General features: G+C 43.9%; 1 protein-coding gene across 2 annotated transcripts; it reads left to right on the forward strand.

Moving 5' to 3' along the window:
• The first annotated feature begins 157 nt into the window (after positions 1–157).
• On the forward strand, positions 158–7,987 carry PIGV (phosphatidylinositol glycan anchor biosynthesis class V). Of its 2 annotated transcripts, none has more exons than XM_040424254.1 (4): positions 158–388; positions 2,806–2,921; positions 3,000–4,088; positions 7,654–7,987. In XM_040424254.1, the coding sequence occupies exons 2-4, from the start codon at positions 2,814–2,816 to the stop codon at positions 7,894–7,896; spliced, it is 1,440 nt and encodes a 479-aa protein (XP_040280188.1). In that variant the 5' UTR covers positions 158–388; positions 2,806–2,813; the 3' UTR covers positions 7,897–7,987. The 2 variants fall into 2 exon arrangements, with proteins under 2 accessions (XP_040280188.1, XP_040280189.1); XM_040424255.1 differs by having other exon boundaries at positions 193–240.
• The last annotated feature ends 7,262 nt before the right edge of the window (positions 7,988–15,249 follow it).

Raw genomic sequence — 15,249 nt, forward strand, 5'->3', positions numbered from 1 at the left:
GACATAGAGGCTACTGCCTTTATTCCATTCCTGATGCCTCCATCTTTAGCGCCATACACCCTGTATACACAAGTCAGTTCCTTCTCCCCTGCGGCTGGTGCCTTTTTTTTTTTTTTTTTTTTTTTTTTTTTTAATAAGCGCGCCCCTCCCCCCAACAGACATTGTGCTCCTGTTCTGTTACTCTTGGTAACACTGGCGGGCGGATATGACGTACCAGGAAGTAGGCGCTTGAGCTCAGGGGTGAGGCTCGGTAATGTGCTGGGCTTTCGGTGCTGTGTGTGACGTACCATTGCACTAGTGAGACGACGGCTGCTGGGATGATTTAGCTGTGTGGGCACTTATGTGGAAATATTCCTATACTCCGAGGCTGGAAGCAAAGCCTTCCGAAGTATGGGACTGGAGCGCCCTCTAGTGGTGATCTATAGGCAAGGACGCCTCTATTGAATCTCGCTAAATGCCGTCTGGGGCTCAGGAGGATACCACAGGCTTTAGATAGTTTGTTAACTATGGAAATATTAGTTATTAGATTCAGGAATATGGTCTGTCTGGTTCCTGCAGCCTGTGTATTACATTGTATTCCTTTGTGGCTGTGATTCTGTATGTGACAAGGCAGGGAACAGGTGGTAAACCTGTCACAGGGTATTGTTAACCCATTTACTTGAATAGGAGCTGAGCTGCAGCCACTTCATAGAGAACGGAGCTGTGGTAGTTGTGATGCTGATCGGTGGGGCTATGGTGTGTCAGACCGTCATTAATCTGATATTGATGACTGCTTATTCTTTATCCGCAGGATATGGGATAAGTGTCTGATCAGCAGGACCCCTGCCAGATGGAGGACGACCATGCTGCCGCTCCATTTAGCCCTATGGTGATGCCGGAGATAGCCAAGCGTTTGTGCTTAGATGGCACTGGCAGTCCCATGGAGAGGAATGCAGTGATGACGATGCATGTGTGTCTGCCACCCCGGCGGTTTGACCTTGCTCATGAGACACCAGCAGTGGTGAAACTACAACTCTCAGCATGCTCCATTCATTTCTAGGGAGTTCTGAGGACAGCCAAGCAAATGTACATCTTGGGAGTTGTAGTTTTACCACAGCTGGAGTGCCGGAGGTTAGCCATCATTGCTGCCTATCCTGTGGGACAACCCCTTTTAAAGCACCCTTAGGTCAATTTCACACATGTTGTGTGTGACAGTATTTCCCAGACTGAACACTGCTCCTGTCAGCTCACATTATAATAACTTGCCTTACTAACCATACTGAACTGTACTGACTACATTACGCAAGTACAATTCTGTACAGCCACGGTCAGACAGGAACCCACAGGATTGTAAATCCTTATTATTTTGTGAGTCTGGGAAATATTGCTCTTTTAGGCTACTTTCACACTTGCGGCAGAGTGATCCGGCAAGCAGTTCCGTCAAACGTATGCCAACTGATGGCATTTGTAAGACTGTCTTAAAAATGCCTGATCAGTCAAAAAATGCATTGAAAGGCCGGGTCCATCTTTCCGGTGTCATCCAGCAAAATGGATCCAGCATTATTATTTTTTTTTCACATTTTTTTCGGTCTGTTCATTCCGGATCCGGCACTGTTACATTCCTGTGGGAAAAAAATGCCGGACCCAGCATTCAGGCAAGTCTTCAGTTTTTTTTCGCCGGAGATAAAACCGTAGCATGCTGCGGTTTTCTCTTTTGCCTGATCAGTCAAAATGACTGAACTGAAGACATCCTTATGCATCCTGAATGGATTACTCTCCATTCAGAATGCATGGGGATATGCCTGATCAGTTCTTTTCCGGCATTTTGGGCTCTTTCACACCTGCGTTCTTTTCTTCCGGCATAGAGTTCCGTCGTCGGGGCTCTATGCCGGAAGAATCCTGATCAGTTTTATCCTAATGCATTCTGAATGGAGAGAAATCCGTTCAGGATGCATCAGGATGTCTTCAGTTCCGGAACGGAACGTTTTTTGGCCGGAGAAAATACCGCAGCATGCTGCGCTTTTTGCTCCGGCCAAAAATCCTGAAGACTTGCCGCAAGGCCGGATCCGGAATTAATGCCCATTGAAAGGCATTGATCCGGATCCGGCCTTAAGCTAAACGTCGTTTCGGCGCATTGCCGGACCCGACATATAGCTTTTTCTGAATGGTTACCATGGCTGCCGGGACGTTAAAGTCCTGGCAGCCATGGTAAAGTGTAGCGGGGAGCGGGGGAGCAGTATACTTACCGTCCGTGCGGCTCCCGGGGCGCTTCAGAGTGACGTCAGGGCGCCCCAAGCGCATGGATCACGTGATCGCATGGATCACGTCATCCATGCGCATGGGGCGCTCTGACGTCATTCTGGAGCGCCCCGGGAGCCGCACTGACTGTAAGTATACCGCTCCCCGCTCCTACTATGGCAACCAGGACTTTAATAGCGTCCTGGCTGCCATAGTAACACTGAAAGCATTTGGAAGACGGATCAGTCTTCAAATGCTTTCAGTACACTTGCGTTTTTCCGGATCTGGGGTGTAATTCCGGCAAGTGGAGTACACGCCGGATCCGGGCAACGCAAGTGTGAAAGAGGCCTAAGCCCTTTTGACGGAACTCAGTGCCGGAAAAGAAAAACTCTAGTGTGAAAGTACCCTAAGGTTCCTCTGAAATTGCCCTTGTATGCGTGTTCTGCTCTCATTTCTTAACTTTTTACCACAATAGGTCACCTGGGGTAGTGTTTAATGCATAAGTTCCAACCTATACTCCTGCACAGTACGTGGAGACACATGCAAGCTCTTAGTCTAACCCGTGTGTCCATGGTGTCCTTCTTCTAGGTCTTGTCATGGCATGGTACTGGAGAGACTGTAAAATGTGGTGGAAGCATGACCTTTTTTTGCAGGAGGTTGTACACTTCTCTCTTTGGTGCCGGGGCCTCACCCTTTTATTGCAGGTGAGAAGATTTAGTAGGAAACTTGTGTTCATGACAAATAATTGACATGTATTTAATTTTCTATTTTTCTTTTATAAGGTTGCGTTCAATCTCTTGATACCAGATCACAATGCTGATGCCTTTTCTCCACCTAGACTTGGACCAAGTGGTCTTGGTGACCACGCAGTTGAGCTGTTTTTTGGTGGTTTAGGACGATGGGATGCAGAACATTTCCTATTTATTGCGGAGCATGGATATGTCTATGAGCACAATATGGCGTTTTTCCCCCTACTTCCACTTATGATTGGAGGTCTTGCACGAGGACCACTTCTGCCATTGGCCGGACTGTTGAGATTGCGAAGCCGATTGCTGATTTCCTCTGCCCTTCTAAACGGTGTTTGTTCGACCCTGGCGGCTGTGTCGTTATACCGACTTGGATGTGTGACTCTGCAATCACGTCGTTCAGCATTCCTTGCTGCACTTCTTTTTTGTATGAGTCCAGTGTCCATTTTCATGACTACTGCCTACTCTGAGAGTCTCTATGCACTGGCTACCTTCGCTGGGTTGTGGCAGCTACAGAAGCATAGAACGCTATGTGGCTCTGTGTTTTTCTTGGCTGCCTCTGCTGCACGTTCCAATGGACTGGTTAACGCTGGCTTCTTGCTGCACTCGGCAGTGAAGGCAGTTGTGCAGAGGAAAGGTAACTGCGGGCAGTTGATGAAGACTGCATATGGGATTCTTTTGATTATTCTGCCTTTTGCTCTCTTCCAAAGTTTTTGTTATGCCAGATCTTGCCTCGACTATGGAAATGATCCAATACCTCAAGAACTTGTACAACTAGCGATGGAAAAGGGCTACCGTGTCCACAAGGAACAGATTCCTGCATGGTGCTCATTTACGTTTCCACTAGCATATTCACATATTCAAAGTGAATACTGGGATGTTGGACTTCTTCGATACTTCAAGTTACAGCAGCTGCCCAACTTTCTGCTGGCTTTACCCGTTCTAATTCTGAGCATATCTGCAATATTGGAATACACATCTTGTAATCTAGAGCTATGCGGAACACTGGGTTTGTGTAAAGTGCAGAGCAAACACGCAAATGGATTCTACGGACCTCAAGTGTTTGTGTATGTGGCACATCTCGCAGCACTAACAGGGTTTGGATTCCTGTGTATGCATGTGCAGGTAAATCGTTTTGGCCTTAAATGGCCTCTGCGTCAAGTTGCTCACACAGTGCCCATTAGTAGCACTGGCACCCATAGCCTTTTTAATTTATTACTTCTTTAGCAGGTTCTTTTTAAGTACAAAGTTGGCAACCCCTTTAACCACCTCAGCCCCCAGTGCTTAAACACCCTGAAAGACCAGGCCACTTTTTACACTTCTGACCTACACTACTTTCACCGTTTATTGCTCGGTCATGCAACTTACCACCCAAATGAATTTTACCTCCTTTTCTTCTCACTAATAGAGCTTTCATTTGGTGGTATTTCATTGCTGCTGACATTTTTACTTTTTTTGTTATTAATCGAAATTTAACGATTTTTTTGCAAAAAAATGACATTTTTCACTTTCAGTTGTAAAATTTTGCAAAAAAAACGAGATCCATATATAAATTTTGCTCTAAATTTATTGTTCTACATGTCTTTGATAAAAAAAAAAATGTTTGGGTAAAAAAAAAAATGGTTTGGGTAAAAGTTATAGCGTTTACAAACTATGGTACAAAAATGTGAATTTCCGCTTTTTGAAGCAGCTCTGACTTTCTGAGCACCTGTCATGTTTCCTGAGGTTCTACAATGGCCAGACAGTACAAACACCCCACAAATGACCCCATTTCTGAAAGTAGACACCCTAAGGTATTCGCTGATGGGCATAGTGAGTTCATAGAACTTTTTATTTTTTGTCACAAGTTAGCGGAAAATGATGATTTTTTTATTTTTTATTTTTTTCTTACAAAGTCTCATATTCCACTAACTTGTGACAAAAAATAAAAAGTTCTATGAACTCACTATGCCCATCACGAAATACCTTGGGGTCTCTTCTTTCCAAAATGGGTTCACTTGTGGGGTAGTTATACTGCCCTGGCATTCTAGGGGCCCAAATGTGTGGTAAGGAGTTTGAAATCAAATTCTGTAAAAAATGACCAGTGAAATCCGAAAGGTGCTCTTTGGAATATGGGCCCCTTTGCCCACCTAGGCTGCAAAAAAGTGTCACACATCTGGTATCTCTGTATTCAGGAGAAGTTGAGGAATGTGTTTTGGGGTGTCTTTTTACATATACCCATGCTGGGTGAGATAAATATCTTGGTCAAATGCCAACTTTGTATAAAAAAATGGGAAAAGTTGTCTTTTGCCAAGATATTTCTCTCACCCAGCATGGGTATATGTAAAATGACACCCCAAAACACATTCCCCACCTTCTCCTGAGTACGGAGATACCAGATGTGTGACACTTTTTTGCAGCCTAGGTGGGCAAAGGGGCCCATATTCCAAAGAGCACCTTTAGGATTTCACAGGTCATTTTTTACAGAATTTGATTTCAAACTCCTTACCACACATTTGGGCCCCTAGAATGCCAGGGCAGTATAACTACCCCACAAGTGACCCCATTTTGGAAAGAAGAGACCCCAAGGTATTCGCTGATGGGCATAGTGAGTTCATGGAAGTTTTTATTTTTTGTCACAAGTTAGTGGAATATGAGACTTTGTATGAAAAAAAAAAATCATCATTTTCCACTAACTTGTGACAAAAAATAAAAAATTCTAGGAACTCGCCATGCCCCTCACGGAATACCTTGGGGGGTGTCTTCTTTCCAAAATGGGGTCACTTGTGGGGTAGTTATACTGCCCTGGCATTTTCCAGGGGCCCTAATGTGTGGTAAGTAGGTAAATGACCTGTGAAATCCTAAAGGTGCTCTTTGGAATGTGGGCCCCTTTGCCCACCTAGGCTGCAAAAAAGTGTCACACATGTGGTATCGCCGTACTCGGGAGAAGTTGGGCAATGTGTTTTGGGGTGTCTTTTTACATATACCCATGCTGGGTGAAAGAAATATCTCGGCAAAAGACAACTTTTCCCATTTTTTTTTATACAAAGTTGGCATTTGACCAAGATATTTATCTCACCCAGCATGGGTATATGTAAAATGACACCCCAAAACACATTCCCCAACTTCTCCTGAGTACGGCGATACCACATGTGTGACACTTTTTTGCAGCCTAGATGCGCAAAGGGGCCCACATTCATTTTATGAGTGCATTTTTAGACATTTGGATCCCAGACTTCTTCTCACGCTTTAGGACCCCTAGAATGCCAGGGCAGTATAAATACCCCACATGTGACCCCATTTTGGAAAGAAGACACCCCAAGGTATTCAATGAGGGGCATGACGAGTTCATAGAATTTTTTTTTTTTTTGGCACAAGTTAGCAGAAATTGATATTTATTTATTTTTTCTCACAAAGTCTCCCTTTCCGCTAACTTGGGACAAAAATTTCAATCTTTCATGGACTCAATATGCCCCTCACGGAATACCTTGGGGTGTCTTCTTTCCGAAATGGGGTCACATGTGGGGTATTTATACTGCCCTGGCATTCTAGGGGCCCTAAAGCGTGAGAAGAAGTCTGGAATATAAATGTCTAAAAAATTTTACGCATTTGGATTCCGTGAGGGGTATGGTGAGTTCATGTGAGATTTTATTTTTTGACACAAGTTAGTGGAATATGAGACTTTGTAAGAAAAAAATACAGACGCCTGTATGTGTTTTGCGGATCCGATCCATCTATCAGTGGATCCGTAAAAATCATGCGGACATCTGAATGGAGCTTTACAGGGGGTTGATCAATGACAGGGGTGTAATCAATGACAGGGGGGGGGGATCAGGGAGTCTATATGGGGTGATCACCACAGTCAATGATCACGCCCCTGTGTAAGGCTTCATTCAGACGTCCGTATGCGTTTTGCGGATCCGATCCATCTATCAGTGGATCCGTAAAAATCATGCGGACATCTGAATGGAGCTTTACAGGGGGTTGATCAATGACAGGGGGGTAATCAATGACAGGGGGGTGATCAGGGAGTCTATATGGGGTGATCAGGGGTGATCAAGGGTGAATAAGGGGTTAATAAGTGACAGGGGGGGGGGGGGGGGTGTAGTGTAGTGGTGCTTGGTGCAACATATTTACTGAGCTACCTGTGTCCTCTGGTGGTCGATCCAAACAAAGGGGACCACCAGAGGACCAGGTAGCAGGTATATTAGACGCTGTTATCAAAACAGCGTCTAATATACCTGTTAGGGGTTAAAAAAAAACACATCTCCAGCCTGCCAGCGAACGATCGCCGCTGGCAGGCTGGAGATCCACTCTTACCTTCCGTTCCTGTGAACGCGCGCGCCTGTGTGCGCGCGTTCACAGGAAATCTCGCGTCTCGCGTACGGCGGTCCTGAGGAGGTTAAGAAAATATTTTGGTGGACCTTAGAGTTATTTTTAAACTATACAGAAATGTCTAGAGATTTTATTCCTCAAGCTGCTCTATATGTGAGTTTTTTAAGATATGATGAAGCCTCTTCACTGTCAAGCCATAGCTTTGATACACACATACTCCTGATAAGTATCCTCAGGTCTAAGCAGTGTATACTAGTTTTCATACATTAGTATATTAATAATATCCTTTAATTATACCACATATTACATGATCTTAGAGAATTTGATTGTGCAACAATGTAATATATTGTCTTCATGATATTTGTTCTCCTTGTAGGTGCTGACAAGGCTCCTCTTCTCTTCTTGCCCTGTGCTCTTCTGGTTCTGTTCACATGTGCTGCTCAAGAATGAGCTATGGATTTGGGGTCTCAAGAAAGGTAAAACGACCTCCAACGCAGCCCTCCAATTACTTTTCGCCTGGCCTTCACTTCAACAAGGGACGAAGATCATTCTTGGTTATTTCTTAGGATACTGGGTGATTGGCACAGCATTACATGTGAACTTTCTGCCATGGACATAATGGGCAAAATTTCGGAGGGGGTATTTTGAACACTGTAAATTATGTGGATGAACTCCATAAAATTAGACTGTAAATAAAAGGTGTATATTTGTTATTAAATATATTGTGATTTTTTTTAAAAAAATTTTTTAAGAGGCTTGAACTATGGTGGGCTACAACCCTTGTACTAGAACAAAACTTTTTATGGGAAATCCAATAATTATTAATCAGACTAGAAAAGACTAGATTCCTAGATAGTCATTCCTGTTAGTGCAGCATACCACAGGTATTTAATTGCAAAGTTCTTCCACATATGCTCTGGTCTCCTGTAAGCTGCATATGCAAAAAGCAATGCAACTAAACTGAGTAACTCTCCCTAAATTGTACCCTAGGCTTCCCTAGTATATAATCTGGTGTAGCCTTGCAGAGCCTTGTTAGGCCTGGTGCACATTTCATCAGTACTGTGCCAACTTATCAGAGGACTTGTAATAGGTAACAAACAGTGTTGAGCAAACTTCTGTTCTCATTTCGCCGTACAATGTTCGGGATATCCGAGAATTCCGTTATGGATTCCGCCACCATGGACCATAACTTATGCGGTAGGGGAATCCATAATGGAATTCTTAGATAACCCGAACTTTGTACGCCAAACTTGAAAACAGACCTTCGCTCATCCTTAGTAACAAATATACAATAAGGAGTATAATATCCAATTCACTCCTCACGCTAGATTGCACCCAAGGCTTCCCTAGTTTATATTCTGGTGTAGAGTAGGGGAGCTACAGCCCTGAAGAGGGCAACCCTCTTGACTGGAACTCAAGTATTGTACTGGACCCTACATAGATTTCATTGCTATTGTGCTAACTCATCAGGACACTTGTGATAGGCAGAAAATGTACAATGAGGAGTTGTATAGCCTGCTCACTCCCCACTTAATAGGATACGCGTATTTCCAATTTACTATACTTAGGGTAGAAAATCATGGAATAGAACTACAGTTGCAAGAAAAAGTATGTGAACCCTTTGGAATGATATGGATTTCTGCACAAATTGGTCATAAAATGTGATCTGATCTTCATCTAAATCACAACCATAGAAAATCACAGTCTGCTTAAACTAATAACACACAAAATTAAATGTTACCATGTTTTTATTAATCACACCATGTAAACATTCACAGTGCAGGTGGAAAAAGTATGTGAACCCCTAGACTAATGACCTCTCCAAGAGCTAATTGGAGTGAGGTGTCATCCAACTGGAGTCCAATCAATGAGATGAGATTGGAGGTGTTGGTTACAGCTGCCCTGCCCTATAAATAACACAAACCAGTTCTGGGTTTGCTTTTCACAAGAAGCATTGCCTTATGTGAATGATGCCTCACACAAAAGAGCTCTCAGAAGACCTACGATTAAGAATTGTTGACTTACATAAAGCTGGAAAGGGTTATAAAAGTATCTCAAAGCCTTGGTGTTCATTAGTCCATGGTAACACAAATTGTCTATAAATGGAGAAGGTTCAGCACTGCTGCTACTCTCCCTAGGAGTGGCCGTCCTGTAAAGATGACTGCAAGAGAACAGCTCAGACTGCTCAATGAGGTGAAGAAGAATCCTAGAGTGTCAGCTAAAGACTTACAAAAGTCTCTGGCATATGCTAACATCCCTGTTAGCGAATCTACGATATGTAAAACACTAAACAAGAATAGATTTCATGGGAGGATACCACAGAGGAAGCCACTGCTGTCCAAAAAAAACATTACTGCTGTGGAACATCCAGGTGCTCTTGTGCAAACTGTAAACGTGCAGCACTCGCAAAATATTCTGTGGACAGATGAAACCAAGTTGAGTTGTTTGGAAGAAACACACAACACTATGTGTGGAGAAAAAGAGGCGCAGCACACCAACATCAAAACCTCATCCCAACTGTGAAGTATGGTGGTGGGGGCATCATGGTTTGGGGCTGCTTTGCTGCGTCAGGGCCTGGACTGATTGCTATCATCGAAGGAAAAATGAATTGCCAAGTTTATCAAGACATTTTGCAGGAGAACTTAAGGCCATCTGTCCACCAGCTAAGCTCAACAGAAGATAGGTGTTGCAACAGGACAACGACCCAAAGCATAGAAGTAAATCAACAACAGAATGGCTTAAACAGAAGAAAATACGCCTGGAATGGCCCAGTCAGTCCTGACCTCAACCCGATTGAGATGCTGTGGCATGACCTCAAGAAAGCGATTCATAGAAGACATCCCAAGAATATTGCTGAACTGAAACAGTTCTGTAAAGAGGAATGGTGAAGAATTACTCCTGACCGTTGTGCACATCTGATCTGCAACTACAGGAAATGTTTGGTTGAATTTATTGCTGCCAAAGGAGGTTCAACCAGTTATTAAATCCAAGGGTTCACATACCTTTTCCACCTGCACTGTGAATGTTTACATGGTGTGTTCAATAAAAACATGGTAACATTTAATTCTTTGTGCGTTATTAGTTTAAGCAGACTGTGATTGTCTATTGTGACTTAGATGATCAGATCACATTTTATGACCAATTTGTGCAGAATTCCATATCATTCCAAAGGGTTCACAGACTTTCTTGCAACTGTAAGTAATGTAGGTATTTCTTACACATGTTGGTGTGTGCTGATAGCGTGTGCACTTACATGGTGTTGTCAAAACCCCCACACACATATTCTGTTGGTAGAAGTGTATGGGGCACAGCCCTCCATTAGTTCATCAATGAAGGAACTTCACTTCAGCATACTAATGAACAAAGGGCTATAGCGATATGAAAAAGCCTCCCATTTACAGGCATCTTCTTTCTCGAATTGGTTATTTATAACATAGAGGTGACAAAACAATAGACGTTACAAGTACAACCAAGAACATAGCCGCCTCCTTTCTTGCCCTCCCTGGATACTAAGTAAAGGTGGCCAGTACTGTGTATGTATATACAATAATATATATATATCCCCAGATCCCAACAATATACTGTCTACTGGAGCTACACTTCTAACCAACTGACATCCATCAGATACTCATGCATAAATATTATATACACTCACCTAAAGAATTATTAGGAACACTATACTAATACGGTGTTGGACCCCCTTTTGCCTTCAGAACTGCCTTAATTCTACGTGGCATTGATTCAACAAGGTGCTGATAGCATTCTTTAGAAATGTTGGCCCATATTGATAGGATAGCATCTTGCAGTTGATGGAGATTTGAGGGATGCACATCCAGGGCACGAAGCTCCTGTTCCACCACATCCCAAAGATGCTCTATTGGGTTGAGATCTGGTGACTGTGGGGGCCATTTTAGTACAGTGAACTCATTGTCATGTTCAAGAAACCAATTTGAAATGATTCGAGCTTTGTGACATGGTGCATTATCCTGCTGGAAGTAGCCATCAGAGGATGGATACATGTTCTCATTCTGTTTACGCCAAATTCGGACTCTACCATTTGAATGTCTCAACAGAAATCAAGACTCATCAGACCAGGCAACATTTTTCCAGTCTTCAACAGTCCAATTTTGGTGAGCTCGTGCAAATTGTAGCCTCTTTTTCCTATTTGTAGTGGAGGTGAGTGGTACCCGGTGGGGTCTTCTGCTGTTGTAGCCCATCCGCCTCAAGGTTGTGCGTGTTGTGGCTTCACAAATGCTTTGCTGCATACCTCGGTTGTAACGAGTGGTTATTTCAGTCAATGTTGCTCTTCTATCAGCTTGAATCAGTCGGCCCATTCTCCTCTGACCTCTAGCATCCACAAGGCATTTTTGCCCACAGGACTGCCGCATACTGGATGTTTTTCCCTTTTCACACCATTCTTTGTAAACCCTAGAAATGTTTGTGTGTGAAAATCCCAGTAACTGAGCAGATTGTGAAATACTCAGACCGGCCCGTCTGGCACCAACAACCATGCCACGCTCAAAATTGCTTAAATCACCTTTCTTTCCCATTCTGACATTCAGTTTGGAGTTCAGGAGATTGTCTTGACCAGGACCACAACCCTACATGCATTGAAGCAACTGCCATGTGATTGGTTGACTAGATAATTGCATTAATGAGAAATAGAACAGGTGTTCCTAATAATTCTTTAGGTGAGTGTATATAATCTACACGTCCATAAACTCACACATGTAAATAGATTACACCTACAGGCTAAAAACATATGCACACTTATAAAGTCTACTGTATTATTATACTGATATACATACACAGAAAGCACACATGACTGTGTAAATAAAGCCTAAAGGTGCAAGCGATCCAGGCCTTGATCCAAGGACATGAATGTAGATAGATGAGGAACCACATTACTCGCAGGATTGTGAAGAAAAAATGGTGGGGTTTTTTTCACCAGTGTGCACAGGGACGTTTCAGCTCCCATATGGTTTTTCTGTCTATTCAGGTCATCAGTGTAAAAATCTTGGAAAACCCCTTGAGGTTTGTATATTGCTGTTTCCCGTGGTCTTTAGTGTGCTGGTGTATCTCCTCCAATGATAAGCTAATGGGCGGACCTTCCCAATGCATTTACACCCACAGGTAGGGTGGTTGTGTCAACACAATAGGGGACATTTACTAAGCATGTTGCGCCAGAATTATGGCATAAAATGCACCAAAAAGAATGGGGTTTGGATTTGCACCACATCAACTGTTTTCTCTAGAATTTTCACCATAAAGAATGCATCACGCCAGAAATGAGTTATAAATGTCAAAGTGGGCGGGCTCTTAAATTTGCGCATATTGGGGGTCATTTATCAAACTTGTGTAAAGTAGAACTGGCTTAGTTGCCCATAGCAACCAGATTCTACCTTTCATTTTTCACAGCTCCTTTGGAAAATGAAATGCTCTCTCACTAGTTGCTATAGGCAACTAAGTCACTTTTCGTTTGCACCAGTTTTGATAAATCCCCCAATATGTGATTGTACATGCCAGCAGTCCACACACCGCATGTGGGAGAGAGGACTCAGATTATTTATACTAGGGGTGGGCGATATAAACAATATTATCGACATTAATTCGGGCAACGATATAGATTTTAGCTATATCATGATAGATGACCACGGAGCGGTAGTGAATTGAAGAAGCTTCTCACTCACCCTCCGTGGCCTCCTGAGTCCCGACTCTGCACCGTGCTGCAGGGCCTTGCGTTCATACATCATCAGCGCGCTGGATGAAGCTGTGTGTGATGTCAGGTCCCTCCCAGTGCATGCTGGGAAGAAGACGCAGTCCGTCTCCTGCAGACTCCATCAGCCAGCCGCGCACCCTGCAGGAAAGGTAAGTATATTAGCAGGGGCCCAAATCTACCGGGGGGTGGATGTCTATGGCATGGGGATGATGGCACTGGCTGGGGGACATGATGGTTGCAACTGGCAATGGCATGATGCTGTATGGGGAACATGATGATGGTGGCCATGGCGCTGGCTGTGTGACATGATGGTGGCAATGGCATGGGGCTGATGGCGCTGGCTGGGGGACATGGATGATATGGCAATGACATGGGGCTGATGGTGCTGGCTGTGGGACATGATGATGGTGGCAATGGCATGGGGCTGATGGCACTGTCTGGGGGGACATGGATGATGATGGCATAGGGCTGATGGCGCTGGCTGGGGGACATGGATGATGGCAATGGCATGGGGCTGATGGCACTGGCTGGGGGACATGGATGATAGGGCTGATTGCACTGGCTCTGTGACATGATGATGGTGGCAATGGCATGGGGTTGATGGCGCTGGCTGGGGAACATGGAATGATGGCATGGGGCTGATAAATAAAAATATTGTTTTCATAAAGCAATTAGCAATACGTTAGTTTAAGAAGGTTTTTCTTATTACTTGATTAATACTCAATTGCTAAAATAATCATTTCCTGCAGCCCTAGATGTCATCAAGCTGTGCCTGTTTTGGTCAACTCGCAAGCATGGAGGAGCTTACACGTGGGGTGGAGGAGAAGGAGGTGCTCATAAAGAAGACCAGTGCGACATCTGTCATATGGACCTGGTTTAGGTTTAAGGAGTCAGCTGTTGAGCAGAAAAATATCATCTGCAAACTATGCCGGGCGAGAATAATAGCGAAGACAAAACAAATTAGTATTCCCTATCACCTCAAAACGAAGCACGTTTTGGTATATGAAGATAGCCAAAAACTGCGCCCTCCACAAACGCCCAGTCAGTCAAGTGGAAACCAAAAAGGTGGCCCTGCCCCTACACACCAGATTAATATGTTAAAAGCATTTTCTAAAGGCATTCCGTATGACAAAAGAAATTGGCAGTGGATTGATATTACAAATGCCATTACCCTGTACCTGTGTAAGGACATGGTGCAGTTTCTTACAGTGGAGAAAGGTGGCTTTCAGAACATGATTAAGACACTCTATCCACTTTGCGAGGTACCTAGCCGCAAACACTTTAGCCAAACTGAAATGCCCAAACTGTATGACAAAGTCTGCGAGCAAGTAAGAAAGAACTCTGGAGCATAAAACACTATGCAACTACTACAGACTTATGGTCGAGTCGCACAATGGAGCCTTACATTAGTCTCACAGTCCACTTCATCAATGACGAGTGGAAGTTGTGCAGCAGATGCCTACAGACAGCTTATTTCCCCGAGGATCATACGGGTGAACAGATATCTCAGGGATTAAAGGAAGCGCTGGAGTCATGGGGACTTAAAGAAGAGTTACAAGTCTGCATAACCACAGACAATGGCGCAAATATCGTGAAAGCAGTGGAAATGAACAGCTGGACAAGACTGCAGTGCTTCAGCCACAGGCTCTACCTCGCCATCGGTAGGTAAACGTTTCTTTTAGTCCTAGACTAGTTCAACATTATGCGGGGGTATTGTGCTAATATCTTCCAATTTTGTCCTTAGAGAGAAGTGTGAAAGACGCCCATGTTGAACATGCAATTGGCAAATGCAAGAAAATAGTAAGTGCCTTTTCTTACACTTGGAAATGGAAGAGAGAAATGCCCAGGCTGAGCTAAACCTGCCTCATCACTGAAACACCAACAAGATGGGGGTCTCAACAACAGATGATACAGCGGCTGCTTGAACAAGAGAAGGCCATATCACAGGTCCTAAAAGCAGACAGGAAAACCAGGCACCTGGTACCAACTTGGCAGGGCATTGATGTGTTAGAATCTATGAACAAGACCCTCAATCCCCTGTTGGAGTTCAGAGATGATCTGTCTCGAGAAGAGTATGTGAGTGTGTCGTATGTCAAACCTGTGCCCCACCTTCTAAACACCACAGTTCTTCCTCTAGCTGATGATGACATTGACACAGACCTGACGAAGGACATGAAGAGAGCCATCCTCAAGTATTTAAATGAGAATTTCTCAGACCCTGCAACTGATGACCTCCTGGATATGGCCTCCTTT

This window comes from Bufo bufo, chromosome 3 (genome assembly GCF_905171765.1).
Source record: "Bufo bufo chromosome 3, aBufBuf1.1, whole genome shotgun sequence".
NCBI lineage: Eukaryota > Metazoa > Chordata > Amphibia > Anura > Bufonidae > Bufo > Bufo bufo.